The following is a 20,000-nucleotide window of genomic DNA, read 5'->3' as shown; positions in this document are numbered from 1 at the left end:
TGCAAGCTGTAGAGCTGACTCCAGCTGTTTGTGAGCCTGGATGTTTGATGCTGAAGTTGTGTAGCCTTTGGAGTGTTTTCACTACGTGAATGTGGTGGGAAGTGTTGGATGGGATACACAAACACCTCTGATGGATCAATATTTTGTGTATCTAGTCTGTGCTATATAGAGGCTGTAGCTGAAGTGATTCACTTTGCACAGCAGAGTTGGAACATGCCCACAAAATGCTTTTGCAGAACACACAGAGACTCATATAGAAGAACATTTTTTTCCCCAGTGCATTGCAGCAGGGAGATGTGTTTTGTTCTGATTCATCAGTCTTTTCTATTTCATATTTGAATTCTGAGGTGTGCAAGGTGAAACTGCCACCTAGAGCAGAACTTGAGGTGCAAAGAAGTTGATATTGCACATGCAGATAGGTTGGTGGTTGTAGGGGGTCTTTATAGCATCATAAAATGGTATAATATGGGGTTTTTTTCAATAATAAGCATGTTATAACAATCTTTGTAGGCTTCCTACTCTTCCTTCTTTTGTTGTACCACCAGATGAAGGGCTGATATGGTAAATCGTGGAAAACAGTGATGTATGTGCCCCCTTGAGGATTTTCACCTGCTGGAAATGAGGAGAGTTTGATCTTACAATCAATTAATTCTCTGTAGGTTGTGGTCATCTTCTGGCAAACTTCTCCAGGTGTAATCTGGTTCATCCTTTGGTTAACATGCAGGACTGGATTGATGATGGCACCTGATTTTTAGCTCACAGGGTTTCTTTCCTGTGCTTTGCCCTTTCATGGCTGTTAGCTGAGCTGCTGTCACTTTGCTTTCTTTGACCTCAGCCTCTGAGCACTTGGTGCTTTATTCCTCAGCCCTCTCACACTTCCCAGGGGAAAAAACCATCACCAGAATTATTTCTATTTCTTCCTTCATTGTATGTACCAAATTGTGGCTTTCTTTGGAAGATTGTCTTCTGCAGAACTCCCTGCCACATTCCCTCTAGTTCCCTAGAGATCTTTAATTAAAATTTGGTGTTACAGTTTAAAGAAAACCTACCTTCCTTTGTTCCTTACAGGACTGGCTAGTTTTCCTCATTATCATGGAGCAGAGCTAATAAGTAAAGATATTTTAAAAGGAGTAAGCCTCAAACCTCAGCCTTGCAGAATGGGATGTCTGGGTAACTGTTAGTGACGTACCTTATCTTCTGCTTTATTTTTAGATGCTCTTCTACAACGGGTAGCAGAATTGGAAAAGGTCAATGCAGAATTTCTGCGCACAAAGCAGCAACTTGAGCAAGAATTTAATCAAAAGAGAGCAAAATTTAAGGAGTTATACCTGGCTAAGGAAGGTAAGTTCTTAGTTCTCTGAATTATTCTAAAATTTATTGAACTTCATCTTCAAATAATCCCTGTATGAAGCATAGTCTTTTAGACAGTTATAATAAGAATGTAAGAGATTCAATAGGTGACTATTGAGCATTCTAGAATGAACTTTAGAATTAAATTTAAAGATTTGCTTTGTGGAAAGGAACTAAAGCAACTTGATGTCCATGCAGAAATACCACTAGTGAGTTTTAATACTAATTTCCTGAATTCAGAATGTGCTCCCTGAGCAGAAGCTGATCTGGTAAATGGGAAGACATAGCCTGGGTGCTGTGCTTTTTCTACTCTGTGGCCTTTTTTTTAATGTAGCATTTATTTGTCTTAAATTTCCATCTGAGGTAGGCTGTAAGCAGGCAAACCTTATAAAAGTTTTAATACCAGCCAAGGGCATCTATTTCAATAACACAATTTATAGGAAAATTTAAATCATATGAGCTCAAATATCTGATGAAGGATCAGAGAGTAGAGATAGCTGTTCTGTGAGCCAGATTGATTTATCTAATTCTGATGATTTTCCTGTCTTTAACATATGAAAGCAGAGCCAAAACACAATGCATTAAGACTGCAGCTGCTGTATAAGCTTATGAGAGCAGAAATACAAAGGCATAATGAAGACTGGATCATACAGCAAGCCTATTTCCTTGTGTTTCTAAGGCTGGATGAAAGGAAGTTTAAGATACAAGACACTACTGATGATATCAGCAATAATTCTCCCATTTTGGTACAGTCAAAGAATACAAAATAAATTGTGATAGGGGAAGAAAAAAACACCCCAACTTTCACAGCTACTGAAGTGAAAGGACACCAGAGGAGAATATACAAGTAATTACTTTTCTTTTGTTTACACCCACCAAAGGTTTTCCCCCTCCCTGTCTCCAAGACCCTCTCCTAAATGTTCATTGGAGCTGTTTAGACCCATCTTTAATACTGTCATTTGAAAATTGAGAATATTAATGCTACAGAGTCTTGTTTTTTTTTACACAAGGATTAATGTCCTTTTAAGTATTTGACTAGCTCTGGGTTCTATATTCTCTATCAGGATGAGAGCACCGGGATTGATTCAGCTTTTTGGCCCTGAGGGAAATACATGGATATAGCTTGGTGTTGGTTGTGTGCTGGCCAGATGTTTCTGCTAAAAGGGATTGCCATTGAAGCAGGCTATGTGGGCATAAAACACATATTTTGTGTTAGTGCTTTTGGAATTAATTATATAATATATGTCTTCCAGAACTGTCTATTTCAGATTAGCTGAGAATTCAGGAGGCTAATATGAAGTTAGTTTAATTTCTGTTTATATTTGCAACAGTTAGAGAAGTCATAGCTGTTCCATTGAATGTATCCCTTTTATTTGTAGAAGCTCAGTTTTACCAAAGTCGTTGGTAAAGAGGAAATTAGGCTGCATATTCTTCTTGTTTGGTCTCTCCAAAGTGGTCACAGAGTGTTTCTGTTCAAGAAATATGAAGTGTTCCCTCCAAATTGAGAACCAAGTTGGTCCCAGAAATGGGGGTAAAACTGTTTTCCAGTCTGTTCATGCCTTTTCCAGATTCATTATCAGAATGAGTTAAATAATAAGAACTGATGAAAAGCACAGTTCACTTTCATCAGGTATATTGATCCTAGTTATATCTAGTGTCTGCTTTGTGTCTCCATCCATAAGATGCTCCTTTAATAAAAGGCAAGGGCAAGCAAAGTCAAGAAAAAGCATTCCCTGAAGACACCTGCCAACATTTGTTCAGTCATTACAGGTAGATGTTTTAATACCGGTGCTTCCTTCACTCCCTTCTGCTCTTTGCCATAGCAACTGGGGCTACACTTCAGGTTGAACTCATGAATGCAGCTAAATGTATCCAATGCTCCTTTCAGAGGACCTGAAGAGGCAGAATGCAGTGCTGCAGGCAGCCCAGGATGACCTGGGCCAGCTGCGCACGCAGCTGATGGAGGCCCACGCCGAGATGGAGAACATCAAGGCCATCGCCACAGTGTCAGAGACCACCAAGCAGGAGGCCATCGATGAGGTCAAGAGGCAGTGGCAAGAAGAAGTGGCTTCCCTCCAGGCCATCATGAAAGGTAACAACCAGGCAAGCTGTGCTGAGATCAGCCTCCCTGATTTTTATAAGGATTTGTGCCTGCTCTTCCTCAGAGTATGGGTAATTGTTATGGCTTGGGAAAGCTGCAGAAGGGCTGGATGAAGTGTAGTTCTCAGGGTTGTGAAAGGGAGCTTGATGGGTTTTTTATTGTCAGTTTGAGGACAGAATTTAGAATTCATGGCCATGGGAACCTCATGTATATGCAAAGCATTTTTGAGGGACTATGAATGTGATCCTTCATCCTTCCACAAAGATAAGTATGATGTCTGTAATTTGACAAGTCTGCAAACAGCTTTAAGCTGCCAGCATGATTCTCTTTTTTCCTTTCTGTGTGAACACAGTTCTGCTCTCACACAGTCAAGTGTCCCTCCAGTACTCACATGGGCCTTTCCCCCAGGGTATTGACTGCACATGCTGCTCTCTCAGTCCTGGGTGGTTTTTTCAGATAGTTCTCATCTATTCCTTGTTATATTTGCACATTGCACAGCTGTTGACATTTCCGAGACAAAGGAAATGAACACAAGGATATGAACTGGGAACAGACTATTGCCACAAATGTGTTTTCTTAAAGGTTCACAGACAGGATCACACTATCCTGAGCCTAGAGCCTGTCAGCTGTGGGCAGTTTTTCCATCACCTCATTGTGCTTTTCACCCAGAACAGACAAACCTTCATGTATATTGAGTACACAAATGTCTGTTTATTTATGACCTACACAGATACATGAGCCTAGATTAAGGCTCAGCTGTGCTAGCTGCTGTCCCTGTGTAAACAGGCAGCTCCTGAGCTGAGAGGGGTGGTGTGAATCCTGAGGAAATGGAAGCTGTGTGAGAAGTTTGAATTTCTTTGCATTTTGGAGTACCTTTTAAGGGCTCTAGTCATTTGTTTGGATGATGTACTTGTGTGCTGCTAAGTAGGATATTAGTCATGTACATTACCTTGAAATTAGGAATTGCACAGTTCTTGGGAATTGTTTCTCTCTGTTCTGTTGATGGTACTAATTGAAATTTAGTTTCAGTTCTTTTACTTATGTATTTGGGTTTTGGGGCAGGAGTCTGAGGGAAGGGAGAGTTGTCCTAGTTTTGATTAATTATAGTAAATCTTTGAGTGGTTGGAGATGGACTTCCTAAAGCCCTGTTCTTTAACTTACATTGAAAAGAAGTTTTGAAAATGCTGTTTTCTAGAGACTGTCCGTGACTATGAGCTGCAGTATCACCACAGGATGGAGCAGGAGCGAGCTCAGTGGAGCCAGTACCGAGAGAACATGGAGAGGGAAATTGCAGAGCTGAGGAGGAGACTGTCTGAAGGCCAGGAGGAGGAAAACCTAGAAAATGAAATGAAAAAGGTACATTGGAAAGGAGTTCCTCAGTTTCTGTTTGAGGATAGGCCTGTGGGGTCAGGCAGGGGTTCATTCCTATGGCTGCTGTAATTCCTCAGCAGTTTACACAGCCTGGTGCTGCCAGCCTTTGTTCATGGAAGTCATCATGACCTAATCCATTTAAAGCCCTGAAAGCTTTGTTCCTAATTATGTGCATTCAGTGAGAGAATTGCACCTGAGAAGATGGTAAAGTTTAGCCTTCAGCTGGTAAAAACAGGCAGCCTTGTCAAGGCACTTGTCATGATGTCAAATGAGCACAAGTAAAACCACCTTTAGATTTTTCTGGCCTGACAGTAAACTGCAGTATAAAGTTTGCTTTACACCTCTTTACTTTTGCTTCTTTTTCCAGCTCTTAAAAACTTAAAGTGCCCATTAAAACTTCAGAGTATCTAAGATGTCTTTCCTCTTTCTCTAAAGTAAGCCATGTTTGTGCATCACAGTTCTGCTGCCTCCCTATGAAGTACAGAATCTTGCTTCACAAAATAACAGGCTCTAGATGATGAAAAATAATTGCTCTGGAGTATGGACAGATGTTGTTGTAGTTGTACAAAGATCTGACACTAAGAAAACTTCATAGATGAAGTAGATTGAGGTGCCTTGTCTTGAGGTTGAATTTTCTTTTTATTTTTTGTTGAGGTTGAAAATTTAATGTGTTTCAGACAGGAAGGAAATTGAACATGTCATAATAGATCAGTGCATTATAAAAATCTTTGTGTATCTTATTATAATAACTTGCATTTTCATGAATTTCTCATCTCAGCAGGCTTACCTTAGTCTTCAAGGTGTTCTAACACAAATTTAAAGTAGTGACTGAAATTCAATAAAGTAGGTTAACGTCTTCTAATCTGCCACATCACTACCTGTCCCTGTTCCTGCTTGCTGTCTGCAGAAGAAATGCAGTATGGAATACCACAAACGTTCCACATGAGAAACATTTTAGCTATTTTTACTGTGTTGTAGCAGCAATCAGTGTTAGTGTTGCAAAATGGAATACTTTTTCTGAGACCTAGGAAGAGGCTCCTGACTATTGGTAGTTGTAGTTGATTTATTGCTGTGGGACTGCACTTCATGGAGCCCTGATCTCAAAGGTAAGAGTCAGGGTAAAGCCTCTTCTAATCCCACTGCAATTGTAAGACATTTACTGTTTTTAAGAAAAGGTTTCAGTCTTATTAAGGACAAAAATACTTTGGTTGAAGCTGAATGGAGGTTCAAAGCTGGATCAGTGAGTCTTGTAGAAACAACCCAGAGGATGCAGAGTTCACAGTGTAAAAGCCCTGGCATTGCATTCCCAACTACCTGCCAAGAAGCACTTCCAGAGAACAATCTCTCTCAACTGATTCTTATTTTTAATCTGAAACTACTGATTGTGTAAATTGAAATTGCAAGCTGCTGACATGACAGCACAGCTCACCTAAACTCAGTGGCTTTAGCAGAGAAGTTCAGCTTAGCAGATAAATAGCATTTTCAACTATAGTCCTTTAAAAGGGAATTAAATATCCCTAAAGGAAAAGGTGGTCAGTTTATTAATCTCTGGTAACAGGAGTTTGGAAAGCTTTCTAGGCCTGTAAAGCAGAGGAACATGTACCTTATGTAATAGTAGGGGGAGGGGGAAATCTGGTTTTCAGAGTGCAGCTTGAAATAATTGCTTAAACTGCTTTGCATGAGGTTCTAATCTTCTTTGTTATTATTAAACCTGTGAGGTTTAATAATAACAAAGGTTTTTCCTCAAGGAGACTAAGAATTAGATCAAAATTAGGAAGAGGACGTTCAATTTTACCTAAAAACAAACAAGCAAATCCCAAGCCCATAAAAAGGTTTGCTTGGGCAGCAAAATAATGAATATTCATGTGTCAGCAGCCAGTGTGAAAAGAGGAACTTTCTTGATCACTTGGGATGTGTTATTTGAAGACTTGTGATCAATTCCTCATGCAAAATGGCACTTGCAGCCAGCAATGCTTATACTCCATCTTTATTTGTTCTTTTGTCAGAAAGAGCTTGTCTGGTGGAGCACATGCTCTTGTTTGCTTCTCCATGTAAATACATTTCAGGTTGCAAATTGCTGATTTCTGTAGAGAATTTGTCTGTTCTGTGATTTTGTATCATAAACCAATGATTCCTAAGAAGTCATTTTCTAAGAAAACCTTGTAAATTTGTCTTCTTAATCTCCCTTCCCAACTCAAAAAAGGTGGATACCTTGACCTAATGATTAACATGCTCACCTAGTGATTAATCTTTCAGAAAACTTGGCAGTGATTTATAAAAATCTGTTTTCCTGTTGGGTTGTAGTACCAGATAGGTCTGGGTTTTTTGTGTTTTCACAGCAGCTAAAAGCAATCTATCACAGCAGCATGTACTTCCCTGCTGGGGAATGACTGGGCTGATTCTGGACATGGGGATGAGCTGTCCCCAAACTTTGGCCACTGGCAAAATATGACTTGGCTTTTTTTTTTATTTTATTTAAGTCAGACCTCATTTTCTGTTCAGGAAAGGATCTGTTTTGCTGTTGGAGCTGTGATGAATATAAATACTCTTCTCAGCACAGTTGTGTCAAACTCAGTAACAGAAGTCTGCAGAGCAGGTATTTTGTGTACAGAGAGAGCAGGAAAGTACAAAGCTCCTGTTAGGAATTGTGCTTATTAGTCAGGAGAGGGGAAATTGGAAAGGAAGAGTAATCAGATTTCTGTGACAGAGTTGGCCATAAAATCTGATATACAATAAGCTATTTTTGTTGGTAATGGTGAAGAACAGTGGGATAAATTTAGAGGAGTTTTAAATGGTTTAGTCCTGCTTTAAAGAAAAATCTTCAAATTGTATCTGTGTGTTTTCCACTTGTCTCATTTTTAAGGAACAAAGGTATAATGTTACCTGGGATTTCTCCAGTCAGATGTTTGTTCCTCTGAAAATGACTTGGACTCATTTTTAGCATTATCTCTCCATGGAGTCATTTTCCTGCTGTGGTCTGCAGGTCCCTCAGTGTGTTCTGCAGCCCCTGTGCTGGGGGAAGCAGGTTTGGCTGGGGCAGAAGTGGTTTGGGTGCTTGGTTTTTGGTTAAGGAATGAGTAAAGATGAGCTGATCTCACATGTAATACTGTGGCAGTTGACAGCCAAGTTAAGTTTATTAAAAAGTTAAAAGGAAATAAACATTTTAAGGATCACACCTCTGGAAGAGTCTGAATAACACCTCTTAGCACAGGAAATTTGGTGCTGTGGCACCTCTTGCCACATGTGACAGTATCTTTGAGTGGCATTTTTCAACACTACAGATATTCTCCTTTTATTAAAAGGTTGAGTGGAGCTTTAACCTTGATTTTTGGAGTCTCAGTAATTCTGCTTTATGTCCAGAAGCAGACCCAGGGCCCAGCACTCATTTTGATAGCAGAGAGAGGCTGTTTGGAGTGTTTAGCTCAAGATCACACTGACCTTTAATAGGGATCCTTACAATATGTTGCAACCACAGTGTCAAACTTCAGCTCTGTTTACCAAGCAGTAAAAGCTGGAGTAATTTTTCTGTATGTGAAATGTGATACAGTTTTGTCTTTCCAGTTGTTCACAGTCTGGTTTTGCTTTCAGAGAACTTTCTGACTGTTTCTCTGAACTGCTTGGTTCCTACACAGGCACATTTGTTGCTCTGTATTCTGTGGTGAGCCATGTGAAACCAGGCTGGCAGTGAAATATTGCTGCAGTTATCCTGAATAATTAGAAAAGAATGTTCAATTCATTCTATTAAATGAATAGAACTGATATGATAAATGAAATATAAAGCAATGCCTGAAGTGGAACTCCTGCTCCCATTTGTTTGAAAAATGTGACTGTTGAGTTGCTGGCTGCAAGCACCAGGGTCTGGGTGTGTGTGACAGTCACATGTCCTTGGTATTGAATTCACTGCCAAGTGACATCCCTTGCTTTCCTCACAGCTTTTATTGGTACTTCAGCAGTGACAAATGTAGCTGAAATAAATTAAATGTAAAGACATTTAATTTAGTGTTGTGTTCAGAATTTTCTGTAAAGCTTTAAAATTGTAGTGCTTATATAATTGACAGGTATTGCAATAACATTTTACTTTGTCTATTAATTTTAAGTTAAAAAACTTCAGTGATTAAAAATATTTTCTATTTCTCTTCCTGAAAGTCTTGCTCAGAGTACAGTTGTCAATAAGCTCACCAGAAATTGAAAGTCAAATGAGTAACCTCTAAAACCTGCATTCTAGTCTAGTTTCAAAACCAGACATGAGTGTTATCATTTACTGTCTCTCTTTGCTGATGAGGTTATGAAAGGTGCCATCCTTTGAAACTCCAGCTTTGGGGCACAGCTCCCTGCTCTCCCTCCCCTGCTGAGTTCTTCCAGTAGAAGACAGAGAACAGCTGAGCTTTCTGAGCCTGATGCACAAAGCCAGCCCAAATTAGAATGCTGGAATTCTCTGTGCCTTGGAGAGTTTCACTGCAGCAAGTATTTGAGTGTTCTGCTGGCTCCTGGGGAGTCTGTGGGAGCTGCTCCTTTCACTTGGAATGTCTGCAGTGCATCCCTGAAGGAAAGGCAGAGCATTTAAGAAATGGGGATGTCAAGGCCACACATTAATGTGCAGTTCTGCTTTTGAACCCTGAATGCTATTTCTCATCTTAATTCTTGCTATTTTTACCTGTTTTTCCCTTTTTTTCCCCCCTTTCCTTGAAACAGTTCTCTAATTCTGCTGCTCTTTGATCTTCTCAGAACTGCTTTTTGAAAGAAATCATGGGGTAAATTGTCTATATATAGTTAGAAATATTCAGTACAGTAACACCAAAACCTGATGCTGCATCAGTAGTAATGTAAAGTTGAAAAATGATCTTCTAAAAGAGTACTGAGCTACACTAGGCATTACTGTGCAGCTCCATTTGCTTTTAACTTTTTGAGTAAGTAACTGCATGATCAGTACCTCATCATGCACTTCTTTTGGGTTTTTTCAGCAGGTTGTGGGACAGTTAGGCCTTTAATAAAGTGCACGGTGTTTTAAATGCTTGATCCATACATTTTCTCCCAGGCATCAAGAGGGATACATTTGCTAACATTCTCTTTTAAAACAGATACTTGTGGCTTAACCCATACATAGATTTAAAATTTAGTTGCCTTCTGTAAATGGAGTAATATCAGCCCATTGTCACAGAGATGGTTGCTGAACTAAATAAATAGCAGTAAGATGAGCATTGAAAGTGGAAGTTTAGTCAGCTTTTTTTTGTTGATGTAGAAATTTTCTCCAAATGTCTCCAGTAGTGGGAACTGGTGTGAAAATTCTGATGATGCATTACAATTTATTGTCTGAACTTCAGGCTCAGGAAGATGCCGAGAAGCTGCGCTCGGTTGTGATGCCCATGGAGAAAGAGATTGCAGCCCTAAAGGAGAAACTGGCAGAAGCTGAAGAAAAAATAAAAGCAGCATCAGAGGTGAGGTGGAGCTCTAACTGGATCCTGATTTATGTCTTGCAGCATGCTAGTTTGATGCAGACAAGTCAAATTTTATAAGAGAGAAAAAGGTGTCTTGGGAAACTCTTCTGGAGCTCAAATATCATGTTTGGCCTAAATATATTTTTGCATCTTTTAGTTTTGAGAGTTGCACTGGGTGTGTGTGTGAGATCTGGGTTTAGAATAAATTGCACAGCTCCAGATCTACTAATAATAGAAGAAGCTCTAAAAAATACCTGCTTTGCTCTTCTCTCAGCCACCTGGCCTCTGGGTTATTGGCACACTTGGAGCCACGAAGTCAGACTTTCCCATTTGAAAGGCTTAAAGGGCAGCAGATGGAAGGTTTGGTGTCCTAGGGCAGGAAAGCTGTGCCCCAGCATCAGTGGCAGTCACAGCCCAAGGCTGTCCTGAGCCCTGGCTTGGCGTTGGCGTGTCCCGTGCTGTGCTGAGGGAGATGAGCAGCAGCTCTCTGCAGCCAGTTAGGAATTGCCTGGAGGCTTTGGTTTTCTCTAAGATAAAGCCTCCTGTGATTTTCTGACTCAGCAAACTGTAAAACTGAATAGTGCCATAAAGAAATCTTTCCATTTGTTCCTTGTTCCAAAATGGAATCCAATTCTCCAGGTATCACGTCTGACAGATGTTTATGTACCCCTGTCTTACAAGGTTCTGACTGGTGATTCTGCAGGACACTGATTTCTGCTATTAAAAAAAAAAAAAGAAAGAAAAAATCCACATCTATTTCTTCAGTATTTCTTGATTTTGCTTTTCTGCTTGAATTTCTTTTTGTTGATAGATTTTCCTTTGTTTTTGCAACAGTCTTTCATGAGTTGGAAAGTTTCTTTTCTTGTCTGTCCTCAAGTTTTCTCTCTTGTTAGGCTTACTTCAAGCTTGCCTGTTTAATTTTTTTCTGACTACTATGATTACTCTGTTTTGAACTAAGGAGTTCTTGGCTTATCAGCATTTATCAGCTGATAAGATCCTGCCTATCACCACTGATTACTTCACTGTCTGCTTTCCTGAGATATTTCCCTTTTCACCATCTGTGCTCAGTGCTGCTGTTGTGATCCAGCTGCTATAACTGTGATACACTGACAGGTTTGACTTAGAATTTTAATGAGTAACTCATTCACAAGTAAATACAAGCTCTGTTTACACACTGGTAGTTGAATATTTGGGATTTCTGCAAATAAACTGGTCCTTCAGCACCTGTACATTACCTGAACAGCCAGCACTATAACTTCTAACAAGAAGGAAATGTCTGAGAGTGTTCACCCACTGAGCTGGTTATTTTTTATTCAGGTTAAAGAACTGAACCATTATTTAGAAGCTGAGAAGTCATGTAGGACAGACTTGGAGATGTACGTGGCTGTTCTCAACACACAAAAATCAGTCCTGCAAGAAGATGCAGAGAAGTTGAGGAAGGAGCTGCATGAAGGTACCCACCTAACAATAATCCTTTGACTCTCTCCACTGAGGATGCAAAACCCAGTGGAGCCGTGAACTCTTTTATCATTTCTTGCTTGAACTTGATGGAAACAAATTGGCAGAGGGAAGCAGGACTTGTAAATGTGAAAGGCCATAAAATGTTTGCAGAAGAATGGAATGTGGAATTCCCTCATGTCAGGAAAACAGCAGAGTCATTCATTTCCTCAAGGCTTATTGTTGAATATCTGCTAAGTTTTTAAAGCATTGCAAGCTTCATTCTTGCTGAAGTGATTTTAGGTGTATATTGTATTAGTGCATAGTTGTGAGCATTATTTCCATAATGTATGGACCTGGCTCCCTGAGGTGTGGCAGTGCTGAGTGTGGAAATGTCCCTGTAGGGCACCACAGCCCAGGGTCACTGCAGAGGAGTGGAAACCAGGACCTGCTGCTGAAGTAAATAGGGATGTAGAAAACAGTTTTCTGAACCCAGCTCTAAAAAACCCCAAACTGTTAGAATTCATGAATGAAGTTGAGGCATTAGTCTTCTCCCTGGAAATCTTGAACTGTCAGTAATAAGTCCCTAATCACAAGCCAAGTTTGGAAATTAAGAAAATGTTGTTTGAAATAAGACATTATTAACCTAAATAGTTGTTGAACAAAGCCTGACTGTTCTTAATTAGACCAATAATTACTTTTATTCCTGAAAATGCTTCTCTTTGGAAGAGATATTTAAACACTTGTGGTTCAGAAGAATTTTTTCTCTGCTTGCATAGTTTGCCATCTCCTAGAGCAAGAGAGGCAGCAGCACAACCAGCTGAAACACACATGGCAGAAAGCCAATGACCAGTTCCTGGAGTCCCAGAGGCTGCTGATGAGGGACATGCAGAGGATGGAAATTGTGCTCACCTCAGAGCAGCTCCGGCAGGTGGAAGAGCTGAAAAAAAAGGATCAGGTTACCTGCTGCTTTCCTCCTTTTGCTTTTGTTTTTTTGTAATACTGTAGGTTTACTGTGGTGTAACAGGCATGGAAATCACATGTTGGGTGCGAGTGTGGTAATAGCTCAAAAAATGAGAACTGGCAGTTTGAACTGAAATCTCCCCTTTAGTGACAGCTGGCAGTTATAACAGACCCCATTTGGACAAGTATTTGAATAGTGGTGTAGATAGGAACTCTAATGTTGCCAATAGCTAAATGAAAATGTAAAAATATCCAGAGATTACTCTGGGAGGGAGAAATAGTCATCTGTGATGCAAAATGTCTGGGTTAAGGATGTCAGCAAGTTTCACTTCTTTTTAGGTTTTTTCAGCCTTCCAGTACATATCCTAGGCATAGATTAAGACTTTCATTTTAAATTAACTTGCACAAGTGACTGTACATATTTATGATTTAGTGATCTATTATGGGTTTTTCTTGATTCCTTCTATTCCATCATTTAGTGATCAAGGCACTTTCTATTTCACTTTTTTAAATGTTCATGCTTGTGTAATGGCTATTAATGGGTCTTTTAGGGGTGTAGATATGTTATATATTTATAGTCTATACAACAGCCAGTGTAACAGCTAGTTTTGTTACTTGCTAATCTTTATAATTAGAATTTTAAACTAAGTAATATGCTTCTTGAATAAAATCATCCTAAAACCTGAATCAGCCACTAAATGTGCAAAGTTCTCACTTCAGTCAGTTAGGGTACCTTGTGAAATGAACACTGTATTTATTAACTGAATGAATATTTATGTGAAAGCCACTGGGTTTTAACCAAAATAATCCTTTTCAGTGTCTTCTTTGTAGCTTAGTTTATCATGAAAGCTGAAGTCATGACTATTATGGTGAAATTAAATCCCGTTTTCTGTGTATGCTGTATTGACCACTGATTTTTAGGAAGAAGATGATCAGCAAAGGCTTAGCAAGAGAAAGGAAGAGAAGCAAAAAGATTCAGATGATGAAACAAAGGCTTCATGTTCTCTGGCCCCTGAAGAAACCCTTACCCAGCTCTCTAATGAAGAGGTAAAATAATTGAATCTTGTGCTTGTGCTTGGACATTGCTCAGGGTGTTCACTGCAAATAAAAATGCAAAGTTACAGCCCTCTATTCTCTGTTGCTTCTAATCTTATTAGGCAAAAAAAATCCTCAGAGTTGCAGTTGAATCTATAAATCCTAATTAAGAATGGAAGACAATAGTGCACCATCCTGAGAGGTGCCATTAAAAATGGTAATTTACATTTTGCATTCTGGAGGTTAACTGCTGGTAGGTTCTCCTGGGATTTCTAAGCACGTTCTAACACATCTAAATGTTCAGGATTAAGCCAATTATATCTGAACATTCAGCAAGAGTGTTGTAGCTGCTTTGCTAATCAAATTGTTGAATTCTGTACTTAGCCTTTCTTAGGGTCCATTTTGGTTTTGTGAGTCAAACAAAGGAAAAATTAATAAAAACCCACAAAGTTTTTGTGCTACAGGAGCTTATTTAACCTTCAAGAGACTTGAGAATTTTCAGAGTGAGACAGTGTTTTGCCTGGTTTTTAATCATTTTTGAAGGGAAAAAAGTATATATTTTAATATATGTATTCTGAAGTAATTCCTTTACTTTTATCAAGGACTTATAACAGTTCAGAATGCAGAAAGATGTTCAGAATCATGAGATCTACATGTAACTGAGATCTAGTTCTACCCTTTAGCCTACAAATCACTTTCTGTTTCAAATACTGTTTGTATCTTCCATGTCCAGATATGCAAATGAGGCATTGGTGAGGAACAAAAAATTTATATGCTGATGTTTTCTTTAATCTCAGTTCATAGCATGTTCTTTAGTCCATCATTCACAATACTTATTTCCTTCTAAGACTTATACATCATGGAAAATTTATATTTTGAGAAGGAGCATAATTTTCATCGTGGTTTGGGTTTCTGTATGTGTTTGGTTTTGTTATTTATAACCTTTTTAGCTGTTCAGAATATGTTTTATATGTTGTAATCAGTCATTCATCAGTTCTTACAACTTGTTATAATTTGTTATAGCTTCTAAGATCCTCTCTCTTGGGCAGTTTGCAATACAAACAGATGATTTGTTAATATTGTTTTGGTTCTCACAGAACAGCTGTAGCCTGAAAATGCAGTTTTATGTAAGTCTGTATTCCCTTGCCTTTTTTATTATGAACTTGTATATATACATGCAAATATAAGTATTACTCCTAAAAATGATTAAAACAAGGCATTTACAACAGTAATAAAACAGTAGTACATAATATATATATATCTATTATAGGTTGCAAGCACTTATATGAAGTGCCAGCAGCTTGCTGGTCTCTGAACCTCTTTCAGAAATGATAATTTTTCTCAAGAGCCTGGTTCCAGTGTTACTTCCTTATGTGTCTAATGGCAAAGCAGAAGTGCATAATATTTTGGAAGGTATTTTGAAAGCAGTCATGTGCTTTTTAAATAAAGCATTACTGCTCTCTTTTCAGTGCTACAAAAAACAAAAATAGATCGAGAGGCTCCATGTGCCTGATACACATCACAGGACAATTTGTGTGGCTTTTGGTGCTGGCATTCCCCAGGATACCTTTGGGTCTAAGCCCAGCCTTTTCCCTTTTCTTTTTTTTATGTACAAATAACATTGTGAAGAAGATATTTTGGTATTTTGTTAGACGTTCAAAGCAGAAGAGAAAAATAGAAGAACAATGTATACTTGTCGGTATAAGAGTAGACTTTAAGTATATTTTTCTCTGTTTATTTTTGTGTTAATGGAAAGTGGTTTTTTTGTGAAAAACTTCTGAATTTCATTTTGGAAGTGAAGTATCTGCCTTCTGTTGTGTAGATTATGGTTGCAGAGGGAATGTTGCTAGTACATCTCCTCATGGGGGAAGCATCTTGCCTCAAATATTGGAAGCTGGAAGGTGACTGTGTCCTTGCTTCTCTGGCAGGAAGGTAGTCTTACAGAAGCATTCTGTTAACAGAAGACTTTTTAAACCTGTTTTATTTGTTTTTGAATTCTAGCTGGTTCATTTCAGTTCTCTGTCCCTTCCTCTGTGACCTTAAACTTAGAGAGCAGATGTTCTTGCCAAAGAAATTTAACCTTGCCTTTGCCATGCCTTGTAATTAGTGTCCAGCATTCCTCCTGTACCACTAAAATGGAGTAAATATTTGTTTTATTCCTTGATTTTCAATTCCAGGTGCATGTGAACAGCACCCATGGCTCAGTCCATTCCCTGGATGCAGACTTGCTTCTTTCCTCTGGAGAATCCTTCAATAAACCAGACACTGATATGTTTAAAGATGGACTTAGGAGAGCACAGTCAACAGACAGTCTGGGCACATCTGGATCCTTACAGTCCAAAGCTTTAGGGTACAACAACAAAGCAAAATCTGCTGGGAACCTGGATGAGTCAGACTTTGGACCACTTGTTGGAGCAGATTCAGTGTCTGAGAACTTTGATACGGCTTCCCTCGGATCCCTGCAAATGCCCAGTGGCTTCATGTTGACCAAAGATCAGGAAAAAGCAATCAAAGCAATGACACCAGAGCAGGAAGAGACTGCTTCCCTGCTCTCCAGTGTCACCCAGGGCGTGGAGAGTGCTTACGTGTCCCCCAGCGGGTACCGCCTGGTCAGCGAGACAGAGTGGAACCTGCTGCAGAAGGAGGTGAGACCCCTGCCCTGCTCCTCCTCCTCCTCCTTCTTCTGGGCTCTGCCCTGAGCCAGCTGGGGAGGGATCAGCTCACATCCAGGGCAGATGTGCACTTTCCCCTCTTGGAATGCTTCTGTGGGTGGAACACATCCAGTGTAAGGTGGATGAGCTGGCCCTGCCCCTGGGACAGGCAGCTTTACTAAACACACGATGCTCTGGATTTTGAGGAGGAGGCTGTGGAACTCAGTATTGTCTGAGAGGGGCTAAAAAAGGTGGGAGAACTTTAGGAGAAAATGGGAAGTTGAGGAGAGGGCGTTATAGTGGAGCTGGGGATGAGTGGAAGGCAGAGAGGAGCAGAAGCAGCAGTGCTGGGGGTGCTGCTCTGTGTGCTGGGGGGGTTGCTGAGGGCTGTGCACTTTGGAAATGAGCAACCAAACTATGCCCAAGGCACAAAGTACCACAGAGAGGCTCCAGGAAATTGTTGGGGACTTGCATCATCACAAACCCATTTGTGAGAGCAGCAAGCAGCAGATTAGACTGAATCCTGAGCCAGTTGCACTGTGGATGACCATGGAAATTGTTGCTTCTGGGTGTTCTGCCTGTCAGCTTTTCCAGCAGCTTTCTATGATGCCAGTTCAAAGCTTGTATTTGGTTCTTTGCTGAAAAGTGGAGTATTTGGGGTTTGCTGTGGTTTTTCTTTCAGAGGAAGAGAGGCTAAGGAACAACACTTTAGGGGGAAGAAGAGGTGGGGGGAGATAATAATCCATACTGGGTGAAAAGGGAGACAAGATGGGAGTAAAAAAAACCATATAAGAATGTAGTAGACGAGAAAAGGCCAGATGGAATTAAGAACTACATATTTTTTTCTCTCAATTTGTTGAAATTTAACTTAGTGCAAATCATTGCTTAGGAGGTCTCTCCAAACTTGTTGTCAAGTTGCTTTGTTGTTGTTTCCCTATTGATTTGCTGTGTCTGGAGAAATTACAGCATCTGAGCTCAGAGCTGAGTTAAATCTTTACTCTTGAGTGTTCCCTTGGCCTGTTGACATTTAGGTGCCACTTTACTTCAGGCCTGTTTCAGAATCCAGAACAGAAATGCAGCTTCCCACATGTTCTGGAGGCAGGAGCACACACTGGGGTGTGAATGCCTCTTGCTGTGGGTTGGACATGGAGCAGCAAACACAAGCACAGATTCAGCTCAAACTTGACCTGCAGCTGGAACTTCGATAAAACTTCCATTTGTCCCCTTGGCCAAAACCAGTGCAGTTCCAGCAGGACAGCAGCTTTACTCTTGCTTTCCCTGCTGCCCTCCCCAGCACTGTTATTTTCTTCTCCCCTGTTTGGTTTCTGTTTGTCAGAAGAGCACAGCAGTGCCTTGATGAACTCTTTGTGCTGTGGCTTTTTGTGCTCATGGTGGGACCCATGGCAGGAAAAGCTGATATCCCCCAGCTGATTTGAGTTATCCTTCACTTGTAGAGCAACTCAATCCTGCCTTTACACGATTCTGCCACTCTTTTGTCAGCAATGCTTTGTGGCCACACCACACCTGAGTGTGTGTAGCATCCCCTGGAGTCTCCCCTGGCTCAGGGCAGGTGCTGACTCTGTGTCCTGCAGGTGCAGAATGCAGGGAACAAGCTGGGCAGGCGCTGTGACATGTGCTCCAATTATGAGAAGCAGTTGCAAGGGATCCAGATCCAGGAGGCTGAGACCAGAGACCAGGTGGGAATTCTCTCATTGCTTTAGCCAGGCTTTTGCAGCTTTTTAAACTCCTAAGGGCTCTGTTTTATTCATTGGTTTTAATTGACCAAAATCAACATACTGGGTAACTTGACATAACTTGATTTGTTATTCATGTGTGGTCAAGTACATGAATTTCTTAGGGATTCACCTTGAAGAACCCTTTATTTGATGCTGTAAGGCCATGCACTAGTGTTCTATAAAAAGTATTATGCCCATGCTGAAGTCAGTATCTTTAATAATTTATATTTTAAAATGCTTGTCATGCACTAAATTCTATTATCTTTGATACTGTAGGATCTGTTAACAGAAAAGGACCTCATCCTAGCAGCATAAAATGACTTTCAAGTCTTGGAGGATATTTGTTTCCTGCCATATACCAAAGAACAATTTTCAGATGGGTGTGGAAGGCATGAGTCACGTTGTGCTTTGAAATAAGTGATTGAAGTCATTACATGGCCATGGTCCAGTGCAGTTTGATGTCCCATGTTCCCTTAGAGGGATAATCTGTGCTGGAGCCTGTTTCAACAGCAAAGGAACTTCTGGGTTGCATAGGAATTTTGGATTTTTGAGGGATTTTATGTTGTTGGTTTGAGGAGTGAAAGGGTTCAGGAAATAAATTCTCCCCAAGAGAATGAAAACTGAATTAATTTTGTTGTGACAACACAGGTGAAAAAGCTGCAGGTGATGCTGAGGCAAGCTAATGACCAGCTGGAGAAGACAATGAAAGATAAACAGGAATTGGAGGATTACATGAAACAAAGTGCTGAAGACTCCTCTAATCAGGTATAAGGATTTGTAATTGAGGTCCAGGAATGATGAAATGTTCTTTAAAAGTATGTAAAAAGTAAAAGTAAAAGTATGTAAGAATGTTCTTTAAAAGTGTATAACAAGTACTTGTGGTTTTTTAGATATGGATGAGCTACTGGCTGTAGAGGCAACACAAATGAGGATTTCTAGGGTTGGTTATGCTCCACCTGAGTCTGTCACAGTTTCTAGAGAAATCTATTGTCTCTATTATTGTGTTACCCAATTTTGGCCTTAAAATATCATCTCTAATCCTGAACTCCATTACAGAGGGGCAGTAGGAGTTTGAGTAATGTTTGAGTTTTGGCATGACCTGTGTCTGAAATGACCCAAACGTGCAAACAGGGCCCTGTGCCCTGGGCACAGCTTTGTTCCTAGAGGAGTGGTTCTGTTCCACCACCTGCTCTTATCAACATTTGGCACCCAGTTAATGGACTTGTGGTGAAGAATGCAGTAATGAGGAGCTGAGCAGGCATTAGCAGGGCCAAAATAGGCACTGAACTTCTTTAAAATAATAGCCCACTGGAAAGATGTTTCAGTCTGAGATGTGTATCTAATGAAGCCAAATATAATGTGGAACAATGAAGCCAAATAAAATGTGTAGTAGTCATAGTTAAAAATAAAAAGAAAAAAATATCATCATCTTTGGCCTATTAAAGCTTACAATAGTAGGTACATTTGTGTACCAGACACTGAATTTACTTCACTTGGGCTGGAACTTTGTCTCTTCCATCCTACCCAGTATTTTTTCTTACTAAAGAAACAGTCATTAGACAAAGTCCAGCTTAGACAACAGAAATATGTTTATATGTGCTTCTGGCTGTACCAGGGTGCTGTTAATTAAGTAATGATTAATCTTACATGTGTTGTTGTGGAATGACTTGTAAAGTTTTTGAAGGTGGGTGCTTTCAGAGAAAGGTACAAAAAATTCAAAAAATGCTGAAAACTTTGAAAAAAGCTCTTTAGTTTCCTTCAGTGTCTCTGAAGTGGCCTGCATATGAATTTTATTAGAATTAACTGTTGATTCAGAGTTTGGTAATTAGAATATGATATTGCTGGTGCAGAAATACAGCATCTGTCCTTACTGCCTGGAGCTGCTTTCCTGCCTGAGTGAAGAATTAACATAAACTTCAGT

General features: G+C 39.9%; 1 protein-coding gene across 1 annotated transcript in view; it reads left to right on the top strand.

Moving 5' to 3' along the window:
* The window catches only part of RABEP1 (rabaptin, RAB GTPase binding effector protein 1), a 47,597-nt gene that overhangs the window by 17,140 nt on the left and 10,457 nt on the right, over window positions 1-20,000 (top strand). Inside the window, exons 2-11 of the mRNA XM_036394947.2 lie at window positions 1,213-1,341; window positions 3,239-3,442; window positions 4,647-4,807; window positions 10,144-10,257; window positions 11,575-11,710; window positions 12,474-12,652; window positions 13,579-13,704; window positions 15,870-16,337; window positions 17,936-18,040; window positions 18,728-18,844. Of these exons, the coding sequence (XP_036250840.1) occupies window positions 1,213-1,341; window positions 3,239-3,442; window positions 4,647-4,807; window positions 10,144-10,257; window positions 11,575-11,710; window positions 12,474-12,652; window positions 13,579-13,704; window positions 15,870-16,337; window positions 17,936-18,040; window positions 18,728-18,844 (1,739 nt within the window). The remainder of the gene's footprint in view (window positions 1-1,212; window positions 1,342-3,238; window positions 3,443-4,646; window positions 4,808-10,143; window positions 10,258-11,574; window positions 11,711-12,473; window positions 12,653-13,578; window positions 13,705-15,869; window positions 16,338-17,935; window positions 18,041-18,727; window positions 18,845-20,000) is intronic.

This window comes from Molothrus ater, chromosome 21 (assembly GCF_012460135.2).
Source record: "Molothrus ater isolate BHLD 08-10-18 breed brown headed cowbird chromosome 21, BPBGC_Mater_1.1, whole genome shotgun sequence".
Taxonomy (NCBI): Eukaryota; Metazoa; Chordata; class Aves; order Passeriformes; family Icteridae; genus Molothrus; species Molothrus ater.
Note: the sequence above shows the minus strand (reverse complement) of the source record. Positions and strands in the feature narration are given on the sequence as shown.